The 21,675-nt window shown below is 51.0% G+C and overlaps 1 protein-coding gene across 2 annotated transcripts in view; it reads right to left on the reverse strand.

Annotated features, from left to right (window-relative positions):
- Positions 1 to 708: 708 nt before the first annotated feature.
- The window catches only part of CUNH10orf90 (chromosome unknown C10orf90 homolog), a 224,596-nt gene continuing 203,629 nt past the window's right edge, over positions 709 to 21,675 (reverse strand). For both annotated transcript variants that reach the window (XM_023729902.1, XM_004374931.1), the window contains 4 exons: positions 19,120 to 19,297; positions 4,444 to 4,507; positions 838 to 937; positions 709 to 747 (listed from right to left, as the gene is read on the reverse strand). In XM_023729902.1, the coding sequence (XP_023585670.1) occupies positions 709 to 747; positions 838 to 937; positions 4,444 to 4,507; positions 19,120 to 19,297 (381 nt within the window). The remainder of the gene's footprint in view (positions 748 to 837; positions 938 to 4,443; positions 4,508 to 19,119; positions 19,298 to 21,675) is intronic.

Below are 21,675 nucleotides of genomic sequence, written 5' to 3' on the forward strand. Positions count from 1 at the left end.
GTTATCCGCACTTTTATTCAGCTAGTTCTGCTCTCGCTGCTTCCATTAAAACAGACTCTTCTGCTGATGAAGCGGGGTGCTATGAGTGGGTGGGGGTGGCTGAGGGGGCTATGGCTACGCTGGTGACAGAGCAGCAGATTGCATGCTCCATGGTCTCCTCTACAGCGCCCACTTACTTCCAAGTCCGCTCCTGGTATTATGTGGAGCACGAGTCCAGAGGGTTTTTAAATATACTGGATGATGCCCAGAAATCTGGGGGTTGAGGGGGAGGCAGGAGGTGGGACTGGTACTAAAAAAGTGATGGATTTTGGTCCTAGGAATTTGATGAAAAAATATCTCCCAGGGATCTAAGCCCATCTGAGCATATAAGGCCTTTCCGCCCGGGTGGAAATGGTAGAGGGGAAAAAAATCAGATGCCAAGGGTAAAACTCAGAAGTGAAAGCTGCAGGTGGTGTGCCAGCAGGCTATACAGAGGATGGCCCCCTGCCAGGCAGGCACCCATCTGCTGACCTGTTGCCTTCCAGGGTTTCTACCTCTGTGTGGTTTGGGTTGGTAACTCAGGAAGCTATCTTTCCCTTTATTAAAAAAAAAAAAAAAATCAAAAGTAGATGAAGTGTTTTTGCAGAATGAAGATAACATGAACTTTAATGGCTTGTCCAGTCCAGAGTCATCCCAGATCCTGTGGTGCGGCTGGCAGGGTGGGCTGCGTTAGACTGCGTTCCTCTGGAGGAGCTGGTCCAGTAATTGCTGGAGAGGCAGGAAAACAAAGATGTCACGTTCAGATCCTGCATCCCTGCTCCGCACCCTTGACACACCCGCGGGCGGCCAAGCCATTACCTTTTTGAAGACTTCGGCACGGAGCCTGTTACTCTGTAAGATCCCCCTTTTCTTTTGTTCTTCTTTTTTCTTTTTAACTTCCGGCAAGTTATTATAGATTCTGAAACAGACCACAAAACATTTTGAGTGGCGGCGCGCGACGCGCGCCTGTGGTGGTGATGCAGCCCGTCTGGTCAGCAGCGCTTACAGTTCAAAGGGAAGATGAGTTGCATTCGGGCTGCCCCGAAATTCTGCGATGCTAGAACCCAGGGCTTCCCTACAGTCACAGAGTGGGGCTGCGTGGTAGGTGAGGACGCCCTGTCTCGGGCCTCCCAGGGCAGTGCAGCTGCTCAGCAGGCAGAGCACACGGAGAGCGAGGCTGACAGGCCCTTTATGTGTTTAGAAGTTACTTTCCTTGTCCCTCCATGCTCTGTGATAAAAACCGCATACTTGCACATGGAGGGTTCCAAACCTTCTGCCTTGCCCCCAAACACCTCTGTGAAAACGCCCTGCGCCCCAGGTGTTTGTAAGGGCAGGGAAACTATCCTGCACGATGCTGTCCTGGCGGACATAGAGTGTGATGGGTTTGTCAAAGCCCACAGGACCGCACCACACAGAGAGGGAACCCTGGTGTCCACTACGGGCTTCAGTGAATACTTAGGTACCGATGCCGGTTCACCAGTTATAACAAATGTCCCACCTGAACGCCAGGTGTGAGTGACAGGGGAAACCGTGTGCGGGGGCAGGGGGGCGCACAGGAATGCTCTGATTTCTGCATAGCTTTTCCGTAAACCTAAAAGTGCTCTAAAAAAAAAAAGTCTACATAAAAATACCTTTTTGCCACACGAATTTTGCCTTCTTGTGCCTTGGAAAATGAGCAGGAAATAAACGGAAGTGGCAGAATTTATACTGGAATAAAACACACTTGTATGTGTATGATTTTTACCACTTAACCTATTGTGTTTCTAAATTAAGCCACTTCCAGCAAGATCTCAGGCACAGGCATTAGGTTCTTGCCCCCGTGTAAATTGGGAGCTGCCAAGTTACAAGCAGGACCCAAGGGACCCCTCTGCTAGGCACTTCTTCCTGACTCCTAATAGAAACTGTCCATGCACCGACGCCAACGGGTACTTCTGCTGGAATCCACTGACGCAGGAGAATCACTGTAGCCTGAGCTTTTGGGTTGCTATACTCTCGGCACTCAGCTCAGACATCACTTTCTCCTGTCAGAAAGCCAGACAGAATCTGTTTAAGATGGTCCACTGTTCAGATAATAATAACAAAGAATAAAAACAAGTGACAATGGCAATATTAGCAGATGGCATCTTGGATATCGGGCACTAGGCTAATCACTTGACATGAATGATCTCATTCAATCTTTGCAACAATTGCAAGAGGCCTGTTAACATCCCACTGTTGTATAGATGAGGAGTCCAAGGCCCAGAGGGGTCAGGAGACTTGTCTGCTGGATCCGGTGGGCTGGGATTTGAACCTCGGTCTGTTTGACTGTTAATCGCTACATTAACACCGTCTCCCGATCACATAGCGAAAAAGCAGCCCATGAAGTTCGGGAAATGCTCGTGCCTACACGGTGCCTGGCACACAGTGCCACGGTCAGCAGCTATGCTGGAAAGCATCAGAGGGAGAAGACAGTCGAGTCAGCAGCTGACATGCTCCCAAGTTCTGCGTGGAAATTCCTTTAGACCTATGTAGACTGTCTTCCTCGTATTGATCATCTGGATTGTCTGGGGAGCTTCAGATAAAAATTCCTGGAGCTTCTGATTCAGTATTCTCATAAAAGAGCTTCTGCAGTAACGTATGGTACACCCATACAATGGAATATTCTGCAGATAGCTAAAACCGATGAGAAAAGTCAACTATATCTTCTGACCCAGAAAGAGCTCATGGATGTTTTTTAAAGTAAAAAAAGGCAAGCTGTAGAAAAATAATATGTAGTACAATCCCATTTATGGTTAAAATTGTGTAACTGTATATGTACACATAAAATTTAAGGCCTGGAAGGATACACAAAACACTGATAATTGTGGACGTCTCTGGAAATAGGGCAAGGGCTGAGGAGCTGGGTGGAAGGAGGGTTGGGTACTTGGCCATGAGGGGCTTCAGGTTTATTGCCTTTGTTTGAACTTTTAAAATGAAAATGGGATTTCACAATATAATCAATCACAAAGAGTGCAAAAAGAGCTTCTGGGGTGATTCTGTACATGAGTGAGGGCTGAGAGTCAGGGTCAGAGCTCCCCTGGGGCCCAGGCCACAGAGCACAGTGAAAACTCAATTACTGAGTCCATCAGAGGAGACCTGGCTGCAGCCGACGGATGCCAAGGGCTGGCGGTGCAGCATTACCTAGCTCATTTGTCCACTCTGACCCTCAGTTTCCTCTTCAGTGAAAGGATAGGGTGATACTCTCTCTCCACAGATGCTGCTTTGAGATCTGTTCTTTTAATTGCTTAGTTTTCAAGGCTCAGTTATAGCAGCTTTGGGTTTGGGGAGGACTTGGCTGAAATTTTTCACTAAATTGGAAAGGGAATGCTTCTGGCACGAGGTAGACACAAACTTGTACTTCTAAAACAGAAAGTCTGAAAACTCAGTGGCCCTTTCAAAACCCAGTTAGAATGCTATGACTCGGGCTGTTAATGGAGCTGTCTCCCTTCTCCTCACTTTCACTTCCTTATTTCCACAAAGAGTCCCTACACACGATCAAAGTTGGCCAATGGCCATGGAAAGGACACAATCGTGGTAGAAGCAGAGACTGTGCCTGGGTGGGGGGAACAGTACTCTTCCCGTGTCCATAGTTCCTCTAAGTGCCCAATCGATCTGATTAATTATCAGCACTCCTAACGCTAGACACTTTATTCTAACCCTGTGGCACTTTACTCGCCTAAACTTGGCCAACACTGCTGTTAACGTTTGGGTTAGGAGGCAGGTCTGAGAAAGAACGGCAGCCTTTATGGGCGTGGGTCAATGAGAATTAGAGGGAGCCTGGAACAGCCCCCAGCCGGCAGGACAGGGAGCGAGTGCAGCCGTGGTGGGAGTGCACGGAAGGCCGGCCTGAGGGCCTTGGCTATGGCTCCCACGCATCATCAGCTTCCAAGTTCGGACCCTTTCCTTCAAGGCCCCGCCACAGCCAAGGCTCTCAGGAGAAACACCCTCTCTCGTCCTCATAAAATGAGCTTCAAAGGTGCACGGTGACAAATGGCACCTGCCCAGAGCCATGACAAGAAGGCGCAGGAGAGTTCCAGTCAAGAGTCTCGGGATCTCTCAGAGCCCAGTTACTGGGTCAGTTCAGAATCCAAGACCTACCGCTTTCCTAAGCTCGTTCCAAGAGCGGCACTGACATTCAGAGGTGCAAATGTAACAAAAGCGCCTTTTTAGCCAGCTTTCCAGATTTATGGCCAGGAAGACCTGAGACCTTAAATATGGACCTAGAAATAGTGGCCCCACCAGATCCCTCAGCCACCCCCAGTGTCTCCTCCCCCAGCTGTAAAGAGACGTGTCAGCCCAGGACTCTGGCCGGTGACAGTCTGCGCGGGGCTGTCCCTCTACGTGGTGGGCTGCACACATGCCCTAACAGAGCAGACACTTGGCTCCACGTGACACAATCCCCAGTACCTTTTAGACCGCGTGTACATCTCCTTCTCTGAAATGCACCTTTCTTTGGGCTTGAACAAGTTATCTGGAAAAAATGGAAAGTGGATGAATTTCAGGTCGGGAAGGTAGCACACGTCTAGGAAAAGTTCACGGTAGACTCAGCAGGCACTCTGTTATCGATCCTCACTCTAAGCCACAGGCTGTTACAAATAACACAGACTCCGTGGAGGCTCAGACACTGTAAATGGTTGTATGGATGGAGTGGTCAACCTACACAGCTGGTCTTGATGACAGCTGAATGAAAGCGTGAAGTCCAAGTAGGCATCTAACCTACTTCAGAGAGAGAGACTTCTTTGGATGTTCCATTTAGCAACAGAGTCATGGTTTCCTGGCAGAAGTGCCAGGGTGGCGTTAAAATGTGCTTCGGCATCACCCCGGGGTGCAAGGCCATCTCACCCGCAGAAGGATCTCCACAGCAGGTTTATGATGCCTCTAGGACAACGACATGTCCCGCTATCCCCGAGCACTTACGAGAGCAGGAGTTTTCACTCCAGCCTATAGCCCTCTGGAGAGCAGGGATACACAGCCTCTACATGGTGATGATCACCTTGTCCCTCTTCGAACGTTTGAAAATGCAGTGGATGACAATATGATGGAAATATACATTTAGTGTCCTTGGATTGAGAAAGTATGCAATGGCCAAACCACTAGGAATCTGGACTGCTTTTCAATGTTAACTACATATTACTAATGACAACGATGTTTACAGATAGCACACTTAAAAGTGGTATGTGTTAACAAAATCGTGTGTACCCACGGGCCTTCTCCAATAACTCTGAAATCCCCATGGGGCTCTCAGCCCTATAGATTAGCCAATACATGCTTCTGGGGTACTTGTTGTATGGGGGTGTATCTGAGCAGCTGGCATGCTTTCTGGAACATGTGGACAGTAACCAGCTCCTCTGACCTTCATCCACCATAAGCAGACAGGCACTCACGTCCTTGCTAGCCTCAGAGCTGGAGTGGGCTGTGATCCCAGGGAAGACCCCCATCTGGTCCTCTTAGCCTCCTACAGCTGGGCCTCCCCCCACAGCTCAGCCCTCCAGTGGAACAAGCAAAGACTTCTCTGGTTTGAGAACATGCAGAATTTTCCAGGAATATCCAAGAAAGTGGGATAGAGACATGAACACTAAGAAGTTCAGATGCTCTTTCTCCTGGAGAAATAGAACACAGCTACTGATTTACAAAGCAGAAAACAACACAGTGGCAAGCATGTACTCTGTCTAGTTATTTAAACATAAAAGAAAAAAATGGCACCATTACTTCAGAGACAAGATTCAGAGGAGAAATAGGAGAAAGGTGAAAGAATCGAGAAGAACCTTCCAATTAAAGCAACATGCTACCAGCGTTTGGAAAGGGGCCTCAAGAGCAGGGACAATCAGCACCGCCACCGATGGGCCAGGATGTCTCCCGTGTCCACCCACTGGGCCTGGCCAGAGCCTAGGGCCACAGAAGAATCCCAACCGCATCTCCAAAGAAACGCGGAGTCAGTAAGGCCTTAGGCGAGCAGATGTCTTATCGCTAGAAGACTCCTACTCAGACAGGGAGAAGGCCCTCATACCAAGAATTAGACTTAGGTCAGGATGAGCATTCCTTGGGAGCTAGTTAAGGCCAGGGCGAGGCGAAGTAGACACATGGAGGGTGTCCCACCGAGATAAAAACATTGCAAACTGCATTTGTAAGACGGTCCTAATGGCAATTCAGTTCATGTGGTGAACTCTGTGAAATAAGGTTTTGTTTTTTTTTCTTTTAGTTTGGTTCTTTAAAGCACCTGATACCACTGTTAAGCTCTGTTGTTATTTCTAAGAGGAAACAAAGCTAATGTGAGCTCTCTGGCACCTCCACTGTTTTGTTTCCTGACATCTTCTCAGCCTGCCGGACCCAGCAGCCCCTGTTAGGTGCAAAACCAGCAGGTCTGCATCCAAGAGGGCCCTCCCCAGCTGTGGGCTGGACCCCACACCCTGGGGAAGGGTTTGCCTCGGTGGCTGTTGACTCTGAGTTTTCCTAACAGCACCAAGCCCATTTGATGAATTGCAGAGATGTGGGAGGGCTCGGGATTCATCCCACCCAGGACATGTAGAAAGATGAGTTATGGGGCCGGGAGAGAAGAATCGAGGACGACTCCCAGGCTTTGGATGTGAGTGACTCATTCATTTAGCAGTTGTTCTTTTCTTACCTCCTTGGTGATAGGCAGTAGGGACACAAGGATAAACAAGACACAGAGCTCAGAGTCCAGGGTGAGAGCCAGATACACAGGCGCTTTGGAGGCCAGGACTGAAGTCTACAGGGGGAGACGGAGGCCTCATGGAGGGAGTGGACAGTCTCCCAGGGAAGAGAGCCTGGGGAGACCCCATAGCAGGAGACAGGAGGGCTGAGTCTTGAAAGAGAAAGGGGTGCACCCAGACCGCAGGCAGGGGGAAGGGTGAGCCCGGGCAGAATGGCATCAGGCCCACGTAGACCAGCCCGTAACAAGAGCCAGCTCTTCCAGACATTCGCAGCAGGACGCGTTGGGGATCTCATTTCATGGGATGGAAAGTCTTCCTGCACACGCTTTGTTCAGAAACACATTGAAGTCCAGGAGTCGATTCCCTTCTTGTGGAAATTCTGCCTTCATAAATTAAAGTGACTAGTGAGAACAATTCTCAGCCTGCTTAAGGCTCGTTATGGATTTTCCTTGAGGCTTCCTGTGTTCTAAAGCAAGAATATGGCGGAAAGGGAGCTGCAGTTGTATTCACCGCCCATTATCATTCAGATAAGAGGCTCTGCTGGCACAGAGTTTAAGACACTAGGTTGCTAACTGAAAGACGCGGTTAGAACCCACTAGCCACTTCTGAGGGACAAAGACCTGGCGATCTGCTCCTGTAGACATCACAGTCAAGAAAGCCCTGTGGGGCAGTTCTACTCTGTCCTATAGAGTCACTATGAGTTGGAATTGACTTGACGGCACACAATAACGATCATTTAAATAGATTTTTTTTTTTTCCAATAAAATTACTGAGGTAAATTTCCCATTTCGTTATTTCTGGAGGAGCCCTAGTGGTACAGTGGTTAAGAGCTACGGTGAGCTACAGCGGCTAACCAAAAGGTCAGCAGTTTGAATCCACCGGCTGTTCCTTAGAAACCCCATGGGGCAGTTCCTCTCTGTCCTGTAGGGTCGTTATGAGTTGGAATTGACTTGACAGCAATGGGTTTGGTTTTTTTTTTTTGGTTGGTATTTCTGGAAAATCCATTTTATTTTATTTTTTTTCAGACTCTCTTGCTTCCTGGCTCATGACTGTACCCTAACTACAGGGCCTGCTGTTAACTGGATTTGGCAAGGCCAGGCTTGCTTAAACACTTACCTGTTTCGAAGTCAGCAAACAGCGAGGCACAGAGATTTGGGGGCTGCTGGGCCACTCTGGGGCAGCAGCTGAGTCCCGACATCTCATTAATCTCTAGAAACACATGTGGGTGTTCATGACAACCCCCAGCTCACATACACATGCGCACGTGTGCACAGACAGGTGGCCTCAATACTCAGACAGCTGACAGCATCCCCAAACCTCACCCCGACGCCAGGGCGATGGGTTGTATATGAGCAGGGTTGTGTTTCCTCCACACTGAGCCCTTGTCTACAGCACTGACTGCAAAGCTTCATTTTCCCTATTGAACAAGTAATCTAAATGATAATCAAGTTCACACGGGATTTATTATTAGTACGATTCCCTCCCAGAAGCCTATTTTCTGTAGTCACCCTGCATACTTTGAAGAATGTTCCAGACATGTGCTTCCTCTATCTTAGAAACACAAAAACCAAGAGATGCCTGTTGGAGAGAATTCAGCCCGGAGCAAGCAGGCAACAAATCAGCACACCTACCTGAATCCTCTTTCCACTAAAGACTGGGCCTCCCCAAAGGAATGGAATTGGGGCATGTTTTAGGAGGGGAAGCTCTAGAGGATTTTCCGCTAAAAAGGGGCTCTTATAGGGTCTCTATGAGTTGGAATCAACTCGGTGGCAGTGGGTTTGGTTTTTTAAACACTTGTGTTCTAACATCACAACGCTGCAATTTAAGAGCCAATGAATAGCTGGCAGAGCAGCCTCTACAGTAATTACATCACGCTTTTCAAGATTTAAGTCTAGTTACGCAGATTGTTTCTATTCAGATCGCCATAGTGGGACCTCTAATTTGCCTGACGTCAACAGCGAGTGGCCCATCTCGGACTAATTAGCCCTCCAGAAATTACACCATTCACATTCTATAGGACAAAGTTGTCTCCAGAAATTACACTGTGCATGTTCTACAGGACAAAGATGTCTCCAGAATTATACTGTGCATGTTCTACAGGACAAAAGTGTCTCCAGAAATTACACCATGCACGTTCTACAGGACAAAAGTGTCTCCAGAACTACACCGTGCACGTTCTACAGGACAAAATCGTCTCCAGAATTACACCGTGCACGTTCCCGGGACAAAGGTGTCTCCAGAAGTTACACCGTGCACGTTCTACAGGACAAATGCGTCTCCAGAACTACACCGTGCACGTTCTACAGGACAAAGGCGTCTCCAGAATTACACCGTGCACGTTCTACAGGACATAGGCGTCTCCAGAATTACACCATGCACGTTCTACAGGACAAAATCGTCTCCAGAATTACACCGTGCACGTTCCCGGGACAAAGGTGTCTCCAGAAGTTACACCGTGCACGTTCTACAGGACAAATGCGTCTCCAGAACTACACCGTGCACGTTCTACAGGACAAAGGCGTCTCCAGAATTACACCGTGCACGTTCTACAGGACATAGGCGTCTCCAGAATTACACCATGCACGTTCTACAGGACAAAATCGTCTCCAGAATTACACCGTGCACGTTCCCGGGACAAAGGTGTCTCCAGAAGTTACACCGTGCACGTTCTACAGGACAAATGCGTCTCCAGAACTACACCGTGCACGTTCTACAGGACAAAGGCGTCTCCAGAATTACACCGTGCACGTTCTACAGGACATAGGCGTCTCCAGAATTACACCATGCACGTTCTACAGGACAAAATCGTCTCCAGAATTACACCGTGCACGTTCCCGGGACAAAGGTGTCTCCAGAAGTTACACCGTGCACGTTCTACAGGACAAATGCGTCTCCAGAACTACACCGTGCACGTTCTACAGGACAAAGCTGTCTCAAGAAATTACACTGTGCACGTTCCCAGGACAAAGGCATCTCTAGAAATTACACCACGCATGCTCCACGGGACAAAGACAAAGGCGTCCCAAAGGCTCAAAGTTTGTCCCAGAAGTGCTCTTGAGCCGATGAAATCCTGTGTTGGACGGACATTCTCACTTTTCTAAGACAACTTCTAGCGTTCCGTGGAAGCCTGCTCACCAATGACAATTATACATGGTGGACACATTCTCCAGGGCCTGGAAAGGGAGTGGAGGCTGCACAGATGCCAGCATTTACAGGAAAGTGACGCTGCGCCGATCACCTCATGGTCGGATGACGGAGAGGCTGATGGCACAGGCTGAAAACGCAGCGAGGCTCTCAGACCCTTCCAGCGAGGAGAAGCAGGATGAAGAAAAGAAAAGTAAACAGGAGGTGCCCCGGCCTCTCTCCTGGGCCCGGACCCTGTCGGGTGGATGCGCAGCCTTTGTCAGGCGCCTCTCCTCCCTGCTCCTCATGGTCTTCTCTGGTGTATACTGGACTTGGTTTACAGCTGTCCTCCTGGCTGACTCTCCCCAAGAGGCACGTGAACCCCAGAGGACAAGGGGTGTCTCCCCTCCTTCATTTGCTTCCTCCTCCCCACCCAGCGCCCTGCCCCCACCTCACTCCATCTCTGCGGCTGAAGGTGCCATGTGTTTACTCTTTATGGTCATTCCCGGTTACTCCTCAGGAGACCCAGCAAGGGATGGCGAGGTTTAAGCACCTCTGTCAGCTCCCTAGAAAACCTCTCCTGCACCACCTCCTAACTCGGGTCACCCCCATGGCAGGTGGCCAAGGACCCTCAGAACAGAAAGCTCAGCACGGATGTTCCCAACCATGCCAACCGAATCCACCCCGGTGTCTGCAAGACCAGAGACTCGCAAACTAAGCAGACCTGACTCACGACCAGCAGCTCACAATGGGGACTCCTGGTCAGGCCCCTTCCTGCCACAGGTCGCCTGAGATGCACAGCGGCCCCAGGGATCCTGGCAGCAGCTGGCAAAGCCAGGCATGGTCTTTTCTACAATGAGTACAGTCTCTGCAAGCTGAAGGCAAACCAGCTGTGAAACGGGCGCTTTACCCAGGCTCTGAGATGTGATAATCCCAACCCTAATGACCCCACAGCGAGGACGTGTGGGAATGGTCTGATGAAAGCGCTCTATAAAGCAGCAGCCAGTGGCAGTGACAGCGCTACCCGCCACCATGTCCCAGTGCGTGCTCTGTGCCAGCCTGAAGCCTCCCAGTCCATGTGTCATTTCATCCCCACAGGAGCCTGTAAAGCAGGCTCCTCGTCTTTGCTTTACAGGAAGGAAGGGAGGTCTGGTGGTTAAGTAACTGACTCTGAGTTCCACAGTAAGAAGGTAAAAAACCTCAGAATCGAGTCACTGATGGGATTAACGGGATTTGTATTCTCTGCAGAAGATACGAGGCAGGTTCTCAACCAAACTAAACCAGTTGCTGTCGAGCCAATTCTGACTCATAACGACCCGATAGGACAGAGTAGAACTGCCCCATAGGATTTCCAAGGAGTGCCTGGTGGATTCGAACTGCCAACCTTTTGGTTAGCAGAGAGCTCTTAACCACTGCACCACCAGGGCTCCAGGTTCTCAAAGTGGGGCTTATATTTTCATCTAAATGCTAATGTCTGTGCAGCTTCCACTTACCTGCTTGGTCGTGAACCGGCAGCATCAGCATCACCTGAGAACTAGTTAGAGACGCACATCCTTGGCCCCACCCCTGGCCATCTGAACTGCACCCTGGGTGACTCATGCTTGCTGAAGTTTGAGGACCACTGAAATAAGGTGATAAAAGTGATAAAGAAAAAAAAAAATCCCTACGTGGAGACTTGCAAACAGGATTGCCGGATAAAACACAGAATGCCTAGTTAAACTTGCATTTCAGCTCAATACCAAAAAAAAAAAAAAATGTTGTATAAGTATATCCCAAATATGCATGGAATAGACTTATACTAAAAACAATTATTCATTGTTGATGTGAAATGCAAGTGTAATGGGGAGTCCTGTATTTTCATTTGACACATCTGGCAACCGGACTTGGAGGGCATCCCTGCGCCATGGCAGCTAATGACCAGGCCCCCGCCCAGGGGCCCAGGGGCATTGTCTGAAGCAGCTGCCTGTGCAGGCGACACTGGGGAAGGCAGGCCTCTGCCCTAGATATGCAGCCAGTTCTCGGGAAGTTTATTGCTTCTTCCAGCCGTGTGCTCAGCTCATTGGTATGGACCAGCCTGCCGTCTATCTGGCTCTCGTCTCCCTGGCTATTTCACACTGGGACATCTGTGGAACATGCCCCAAAAGGAACGTGACTGGCCGCTCTTTTTCTGGAGGACTTTGCGCTGGGCACCAGCACGGTGGCATCAGTACAGATGTCAGGGGAGCATGCCCAGACAGCTCCAGGTAGGGCCTGTCACTGGGCACGTGTCCATCGAGGCACAGTGGCCACAGACCGTGCAATCAGCACCAGAGCCCACTGCCCCGTGGGCCCGCAGCCATCACTCCCTGGCATTGCTAGACCGAGGTGACGCAGGTGATGAGAGTGAGACCACCTTCCCACAGCCCCAGATCTCTGTGGAAAATAGCAGATTAAAACTCCACTTGGGGTTCTTTGGCAAAACATGGTAGATATTTCTGTAGCCAAGGATTCCTAGAATAGGGCTTCCAAAAGCGGACTCTGAAGAATTGGATAAAAGCATTCTAAGAACAAAGACATTTAGGGAAAACAAGGTTAAACAAATTTAAGCCGTTTCCTTTGCTGCAGGACTTATCAGTGCCTTTAACGTGCATGGGGCGTTGTGAACCTCCAAGATAACACAGTGTGTAAAGCATTTCTCAAAGGAATCTGGAGGGACCGGTCTCCTCTGGAATGCATTTTGGATAGTGATAACCCAGGGGATTCCGGGGAGAGAAGTGTGAACTGGGGAACGTTAATAAGTGTAATTAGTTCTCAGTTCTCAAAACTATTATTAGTGGTTGTTGGAAAGTCAATCTGTAGGTATAAAAAAGAAAACCTTATATACTTTCCCCATATTTTATTAAAAATACGTGTGTTTTTTAAGGATGGCAAATTTAAACGATTCATTTAAAAGAGTTTTAATAATGGGCCACATCACACACTTCACCATAGAACAGCTAAATCTAGTACATTTCTGATAGAGTAACTGTCGTTGTGGAAATTCACTGTTTGCTCCAAGTTCAGCGTTTCCCAGTGTTCTTTGGAGAACCACAAAACTGCATTATTTACAGATGATTAATAAACCTCATGCCGGTTGCCAGCTCTAGAAATGAACTGATACAAAGGAGATTGATGTCCTCAGTGTCACCGTGAGGTTTATTACTGAACCGCGGGCTGGGATAGCAGGAAAATGATTTGGAAAATAAAATCAGTGCAGTTGGGAAAAGGAATCTTCCAAAATACCATTTCCCCACCGCTGTGCAACTTGGTGTTTTTACCTACAGTATTTTAATTGGAAGCAGCACTGTCTTTCAAGTCTGCTTCTAACCAATAGACAAAAGTTGACCTCTTTCCACGTTTCTTAAGGAACACAGCCCAACACCTTTCTCATCAGTCTGTGACGGGCACTGACGGTCGTGTCCATGTGACTGTCCCTGGCACTGCAGAAACGGTGCTCTAGCTAAGTCATGCTATGTCCTGTGTGAACCGATGAAGTAAAAACTAACTTTACTTTTGTCTGATAAGCACATGTTAAAATTCCTTTGTGAGTAATACCGGGAACGTTGCCCACAGATATTTATTTGCATGTTTTCTGGAAAAACATTTAGGCGATCAGTTTTGGCAAAAGGGAGGACGGCGCAGCAAGCGCTCAGCTCACTGCGTGACGGGCGGCACATTTTTATTGCTGCGGCGGCTTCCCTGCCATCTCAGAGCTGCTGGGTCACTTCTCCAGCTGGATCCCCCGGGAGTGCAAATTAATTTTAACATTTGCTCCAGCCAGGACTCGTCAGTCGAGGCACATTCTCGGGCAGAGCCTGCCTGAGAATTCCGCTCCCTCCGCCCGGATCTGAACACTCTGAGTGGCTCACCTTGGGAAGCACGGAAGGCGCAATTCGAATCAACTCAGTCTAATCTGCCGGGTGCAGTAAGGGACGCCAGAGGGGCACGGCGCGGTGTGCACCTCCAGAGCCTACAATCCAGCCAGCTTTCTCCAACACACTTAACGTGACAATGATAGAAAGCGAATGAGGGGAGAGGATCTGTGCTCTGGGAGAGATCGGAAAGCCATGAGTGTTCCAGTGGGGTGGAGAGATACACACTAAGGCTGGGTGGGTCACGGAGGACTTCCTGGAGGAAGGAGATGCTCCTCGTGGGTTTTCCGCATGTTTGAAGGGTAATGTGGTGACCTGGGAGAGCCATGGGGGAGAGTGACAACAGGCAGAGGGGGAAGGGGCAGAGAAAGTAACAAGGCCAGGTGCAGGGCCTAGTACCCGATAGGCAAGGTAAGCACGGCGCCTACCTTGCTTACCAGATCATCTGTAGTGAACAATTTCACGTTTTTTCACCACATCAAAGATTCTGCTTCTAGGTCTGGCTGGCATCTGTCTCTCCAAGATGTGGTGAAACCCATGTGAAATTGTTCACTACAGATTAGTAAGTAAGCACAAGTAAGCCCATGCTTACCTTGCTTACTGGGTCATCTGCTCCTGGCCACATGGGCTGTGTTTGAGGACGGTCCGGCTGTCTGACTTGGCGGGAACACTGAGCAAGAGTAGCCCTGTGAGTCACGGTCAGCCAAGTGGTCAGTGAGAAGCGAAGCCACCATGTAGCCCAGGCCACCTGTCATAGGAGCAGAGTAAAGGGCCTGGGGCAGGGGCAATTGAAACAGGTGAGGTTGTGCACTACAGATAAGTAAGCAAGCACAAATAAGTCCATGCATACCTTGCTTATTGGGTAATCTGTCCCTGGGGTAAGAGTTTCGTGAAGAGGTGGGACTCGAGCTGGGCTTGCCAGGTTCCGTGACATTTTGCTGGGCAAAGAGGAGGGAGGGCATTTCACATGGAAGGGCCCATGAAGATAGAGGCGTGAACAGATAAAGGTTCCATCAGCAGGTCTGGGGGACCCTGATGGCCAATGTTGCCGGGGTTAAGGAAGGACAGCAAATGAGAGCTGGGAAGGGTGGGGGTGGGCAGAGGGCTGCAGGGTCAGGGATAGAAGCCAGAGGGGGGCTCTGAGGCTGGGCCCCCGGCCTGTGGGAGATGGTAAGGGGGAGCCTGGAGCTGGAGTGAGAACAGGGTGAACCCACAGCTGTCCCACCAGGTGGCTCAATGGGATAGCGAGAGCTGCTCGGAGCACCTGCTACTACCTGCAGGTTCAGTGCCAGACGAGCCACACAGGCTCACAGCCTCGCCCACCTATGGGTTACCAAGGCAACCGGGGCAAACGTCTCTCAGGTCGTCTAGCAAGTCCCAAGGCCATTGCCTCTTTACCTGTTTCCCCCAGTAGGCAGCAAGCTCCTGGAGGCCAGGGGTGCCCAGCACAGACTGGGTTCTTGCTGAAGAGATGAATCAAGAAGTGCCCTGCCAACTGGACTACCCTAAAAGCTAAGAAGTTTCCTGAATACAACTGAACACTTCGAGGGACAGAATAGCAGGGGTGGAGGTATGGGGACCATGGTTTTGGGGAACATCTAGGTCAACTGGCATAACAAAGTTTATTAAGAAAATGTTCCACATCCCACTTTGGTGACTGGCGTCTGGGGTCTTAAAAGCTAGTGAGCGGCCATTTAAGATGCATCAATTGGTCCCAACCACCTGGAGTAAAGGAGAATGAAGAACACCAAAGACACAAGGAAAATACCAGCCCAAGAGACAGAAAGGGCCACATAAACCAGAAACTGCATCAGCCTGAGACCAGAAGAACTAGATGGTGCCCGGCTACCGTCAATGACCGCCGTGACAGGGAACACAACGAAGAGTCCCTAATGGAGCAGGAGAAAAGTGGGGTGCAGAACTCAAATTCTAGTAAAAAGACCAGACTAAATGGTTTGACTGAGACTGGAGAGGCTCCAGAAAACATGGCCCCCAGATTGTCTGTTGGCCCAGAGCTGAAACCATTACTGAGGTCAGCTCTTCAGACAAAGATTAGACTGGACTGTGGGACATAAATGATACTCATGAAGAGTGTGCTTCTTAGCTCAAGTACATACATGAGACTAAATGGGCAGCTTCTGGCCGGAGGTGAGACAAGAAGGCAGAGAGGGTCAGGAGCTAGTTCAATGGACAAAGGAAATCAGGGGTGGAAAGGAGGAGTGTGCTGTCACAGTATAGGGAGAGCAACTAGGGTTACATAACAATATGTGTATAAATTTTTGTATGAGAAACTGACTTGAATTGTAAATCTTCACTTAAAGCACAATTTAAAAAAATAAATAAAAAAGAAGTGCCCTGTGTCACTGCTACAGCCACACAAAGGGGGGCCAGGTGGCTCCCGGCAGGAAAGAGACACAGTCACTGGTTTTGTGAGCTCAAGCTACAGGCGTGAAGACGGTTAGGCAGGATGGGCTGGATCTGCAGGCAGAATCAAGGATGCTACTTCCCAGATTCTGCAGTTTCCAGGTGTTCATGAAAACCCCCCACTTCCAAACAGGAAGCCCTAACCCCAGTTAACACTCATATGCACACACGTGCTTGTGTACACACGTCCATGTAGGCACACGTACATGTCACCCCGCCTCTGAGCCTCAAAGGCCGCTCAGACTCCATCAGCCTACATGAAGTGTGCCTGGCCCTCCTGAAAAGCTCCCTGCACGGTCACGGCATCACTTTTCCCAGTAGCCCAGAGTGGGTATTTGTCCCTTGCCAGCACTCCCACAAGCCCCCCTCAGGTCTGTGGCTGAGCCCAGAGTGGCCCTGATTGGAGGCAGTTACCCCAGGACAGCAAGCCAACCTGAGTTGTCTTCTTACCACACGCTGTGACCCTGTAGCCAGAGCTTGGCCACCCATACGATCTATTAGCTAATCTCACGTACAGGAAACTCATCTGCCTTTTGCCTTTATAATCTTGCCAGCAGACAGGCTGAAGACGAGCACCGTGGACTTGTTTAACAGCGCCTTAATCGCCCCCACCCACTTCTGCCCCACGAGCTCACACCCGGCTCCGGTCTCAGAAGTTGTTGGATTTAACTGACCCCATACACACAAACATGAAAGTAAAGCTTCGTCAACACATAAACACCGCAGGGAAGGGCCCAGTGGCCGTAAAACCATGCCGGCGAGTCACTCTGAGAATGTCCTGGCTGCCAGACGGTCTTGGAACTTGGGGAGTGAAAAGATACCTCACATATTTAATTCCCAACTGGACTCAATCATCTTTTATTACACAGAGGTTTAAATTTTTCAGTTACAGGAATGTGAACTTGCGAGGACCTTTGTTTCGGGCACGGCCACGGCAACCTCACCTCTGAAACCCGGCAGGATGGCGCTCCAGACCATCGGCGCCGGCCGTGTGCCACAGCTGGAGACGGCCGAGCAGCACCACACTGAGCCGTTCCCCAGTGGGTCTGGGTGACTGTTTCTTCCTCTGTGAAAGGAAGGGAGCGGACCTCAAAGGCTCAGTTCCATCTGTTGTGTGGATGTGACTATGTGCTCCTCTAAAGGGGAATCGTTTTATACTTGTTGACAACAGATTTGGCAACTAGCCATTTTTATCGAGCAGTATTTTCAAAAGCCACCACCTGTCCATCAGTTTGTTGCAGTGTGGGGGCTCGCATGTTGCTGTGATGCTAGAAGCTGTATCACCAGTATTTCAAATACCAGCAGGGTCACTCATGGCGGACAGGTTTCAGCAGAGCCTCCAGACCAAGACACGCTAGGAAGAAAGGCCTGGAAATCTACTTCTTAAATTAGCCAGTGAAAACCCTATGGATCACAAGAGACCATTGCCTAAGAGAGTGCTGGAAGATGGGCTCCTGCTTAGAAGGCGCTCACAATGTACAGGGGCCACAGCAATGGCCTCCGCGCGCGTCTGTGAAGATGGTGCAGGACTGGGCAACGCTTCACTCTGTAGTACGTGACGTTGCCAGGAGTCGGGGCTGACTCAGGGGCAACTAACGACAACCACAAGGGATACACACACCACGGGCACCACCACCCAGCCCTCCCCACAGCACGTGTAGGGAACGAAGACCCCAGGGGGATCCCCAACGGTGGCTGACATTTCTTCTCACAGGAACTTGAGAAGTCTGAACCTGAACCCAGAACGTTGTTTGTTGGACCAGAGACTACACAGCCCCTTGGAGCACCCATCCAAATCCAGCCTTTGTTTGCCAACAACTTGAAATGCTGGTTAGAGACACGTTTCTCAGTGGGGAGCTCTGTATACATTCTGTTTACTTTCTTTTCTTAGATTCCAGAGAGCATCGCCTAAGAAGGAGTGGAGAGTGTTTTGCCAATTCTTTGGCCGTGAGAAGGACACAGCCAAGCCCACCCTTCCTGGGGTATTTAGACAGCTCTCCCAGCAGTGCTCTTGGTGGGAAGAAGGGAGGCTCAGCCCGCCCATGGACCACAGAGGTCAAGAGGAATTCTATTACAACACCATTCTCCTCCGTCGCCCGGGCCCCCAGCAAGATCTTGGTAATGTTTGCCGAGCATGGGTATTTCCTCAGGGGACTTTCAGGCAGAATTATACCCATGATTTCACCTCCCAGGGACCTGGACATTTTCCTAGGAAGAGAGTTCAAGTTCCTGTATCCAAAAAAAATAGCCCTGAGGTTTGTCCAGGCCTCTAGATTTTACAATTTGGCTTGGCAGCCCCTAAGTACATGCTCTCAGGTCCCCCGTCTCGTCCTCGTCTCTTCTTGTTATTCTTGCTGGTTTAATAGTCTGTTTATAAGCTCTAGGAAGACAGGACTGAGGTCAGTCTTGCTCACTGTGGTATCTCCAGCTCCTAGCACGGTGCCTGGCCGAGAAGGCTCCAGATAACGACTTCCCCAATGAGTGAATGAGCAGTCCCTCCCTCAGGGTCAGCCTGACATCGGCCTAACAGTGCTCTGACAACTGGCCATCCCTCCCCTAAGCACACAGCAGGAGAGGGGTTTCAAGGTGACAAATATTGATGTAGACAAGCTGGAGTCAACCTCTTGCCCTGAGATCTGTTTTGCAATCTTTAAAGGGCAAAGGGGAGCTCTTGCAAATATCCATTAGGAGCCAAGAATTTGAACTTGCTACCCTGGCTGCTGCGGTTGTGTGGCCCCTTTCCCAGATGTAATGGTAAATTCGCGTCCCAAGTTGTTTCTACTCAATTCAATGCCCATATGTTGTCTCTCAAACGGGGTCGGCTCCCAGAGCAGGCTTTATGGCAGAGGCTTGGCCACTCCGAGCTAGCACGAGTCCTGCGTTTGTCAGGGCCACCAGTGGACCATCTCCCCCAGGCGGAGGGCAGCCCTGAGGGTCCCTGTCCCCTCCGCCCTCCGGAGCCCCCTGCAGCTTACCACTAAGAGGATGGGGGACGGTGAACTGCTTCTTGTTGGCACGGACGGGTAGGAGGCTCTGCTTCTGCCCTGGGTTCTCGCCCCGCTGAGCCTTCCTCTGCTGTACCATGTGTTCCAGTTTCTTCAGCCTCTCTCGCGAGCGAGAAATGAATTGCGGCTTATGGACTTCTAGTGCTTCCTAAGTGGAACAAGGGAAATATTTTAGGAGAAGTGATGTGGAAAGGCAAGATATCCGTCTGATTTGGCCAAGAAGCCAATCCAAAGCGCAGCACTTAGAGGACCAGAAAGCCACAGTGCCAAAACCAAAACCCTGTGCCAGCGAGTCGATTCTGACTCACAGCGACCCTGTAGGACACAGTAGAACTGCCCCCTAGGGTTTCCAAGGCTGTAATCCCTACGGAAGCAGACTGCCACATCTTTCTCCTGTGGAGCGACTGGTGGATTTGAACCACTGATATTTCGGTTAACAGCCAAGCACTTAACCGCTGCGCCACCAGAGCTCCTTACACGCCAAAGCAGGCAACAGTTTTCTGCCCCAGCCTCACGCCATGGTTGTCGCGGACACGCTGGCTCCCAGGTCCTGGCAGTTGGTCCCGGCAGCACAAAGGTCCGTGCGGCCGCGGTGGACTGGTAACCAGCACAAAGGCTGTGACCGTGGAGGTGAACTTCTACCCGCTTGTTCTTCCACCCTGTCCGTGAGTTCACTTCCAGCAGACCACATCTGGGGCCCCAAATTCCACATTCCAAAGCAACCTGGGTGGGAAGGAAGGACGGTATCATCGACGGCTTGTTTCTGCTGGGGGTTAGCAGGCTGAGGAGGGACGGTGGCAGGCCCCGCTCCCAGAGTAGAAGATGGGCCCTTCAGGAGAGGTGGTGCCTCTGTGAGCGCCACAGCGCCAGTCAACTCTTGCCACGCTTCCTCCTCCACCTCACGTCTCCTTGCGGCTCCCACCCCCACCCGGCAGCAGGAAGCCAGCAGCCACTCAGGCCCACTGGGAAAGAAGAGCCGGCCCGGCCTGCGGCTCCGCTCTGTGCCAGACGCTGGCTGGGCACTTTCTGTTTACGCTTCTTCTCGTGGAATCCTCACATCGGCTTTGGGAGGCGGGTCTCTTTATCCTCATTTGACAGATGTGAGAACGGAGGCTCCTCGCAGTTCGGTGATTTGGCCAAGACTACAGCGTGGGACCGGAGCCTGAGTGTGGGAGCCAGATGCTGTTCCGCAGTCCCTTCCATTGTTGTGACTTGCCGGTCCTTGAATGCCTCTGCCCACCTCGTCCTCTCGCCTGGGCTCCAATTCCATGTCCTGGGAAGCCTGTGGGTCTCCCCATGAAGCCTGAGCATCGTGGCGCGTCGCGGGGCCCGGGGTCCCTTGTACACGAATTACTCACACCGTTGTCCTCTGGGCTGGACTGTAGCCACGGAAGGCTTGGCCACGCCTCCCTCCCATCTGGCTCTCCCAGCCCTGCCTGAGCTCTGTGCAGGGGACGCACGCAGCCCCGGCTCATTGAACATGTGCTGTGATTGCCATGTTCCTCTGGCCCTCCCCAGCCTCTGGGGGCTCAGAGCTCCCAGGACGAGGGGTGCCTCAGTGTGTCTGTGACACGTATGTGCCTCCCACGGCTCTAGGAGAGGAGTCCTCTCGGCCTCTAGCCTCATGCCTCCAGCCACCAGGGGCACGTACAAGTCGCTGGGTTGTGCTGAAGCTTCGGGAGAGAGTTCCAGAGCTGGAGAGACAGCCCTTGGGCATCAGTTGGCTGCTGCCTCGGCTGCCTGTCCAAGGAGCCCTGGAGGCCCCGGCTGCTTTGGAGGCACCACGGTGTGCTCATGGCTGGGCCTGGGCCGGCTGGGCCGGAGTGCAGGGGCCTGCTGAGGAATCCATCTCCACGTTTGCAGAGAGTTTCACAGTATGTCTCCGGCCTTCCTAAAAGTTGTGGCCGGCTCTGCAATGCACTGTGAGCTGGAGCTTGCTCTGAGGAGGTCTGCCCGCTAATTTTCTCACTCTGTACTTTTCTGAACTCTAAAAAATGTGTGTATATCACTTCTACATTAGGAAAAGACTCCCAACAAAAGCTTCCATTGCCTGATGTTATGGCCAGGTGACTCTGGACAACCTCCTTCAGCTCTCAAAGGCCCAGGGTCCTCCTCTGCAAGGTGGGGTTCAGAGGGCTCCCGCCTCATGGGGATGCTGTGAGGAGCGGAGGGGCGGGTACCTCTGCAGGGGTCTGTGCAGCGTCTGGGCACCAGCAAGCTCTCACCGGTGCGAACTGTAACTGCAACCATCACTGTCGCTGCTGATGTTACTCGATCGTCATCTGAACGCGGGGAAGTAGGCAGCACTATCCCATCGTTCACACGGTGAGACGGAGGTCCGGAAGGGGTAGGGACCCACCCATTCACATGGTGAGACGGAGGTCCGGAAGGGGTAGGGACCCACCCATTCACACGGTGAGATGGAGGTCCGGAAGGGGTAGGGACCCACCCATTCACACGGGAGACGGAGGTCCGGAAGGGGTAGGGACCCACCCATTCACACGGTGAGATGGAGGTCCGGAAGGG

The sequence above is a fragment of the Trichechus manatus genome, unplaced genomic scaffold (assembly GCF_000243295.1).
Source record: "Trichechus manatus latirostris isolate Lorelei unplaced genomic scaffold, TriManLat1.0 scaffold00031, whole genome shotgun sequence".
Classification (NCBI taxonomy): Eukaryota; Metazoa; Chordata; class Mammalia; order Sirenia; family Trichechidae; genus Trichechus; species Trichechus manatus.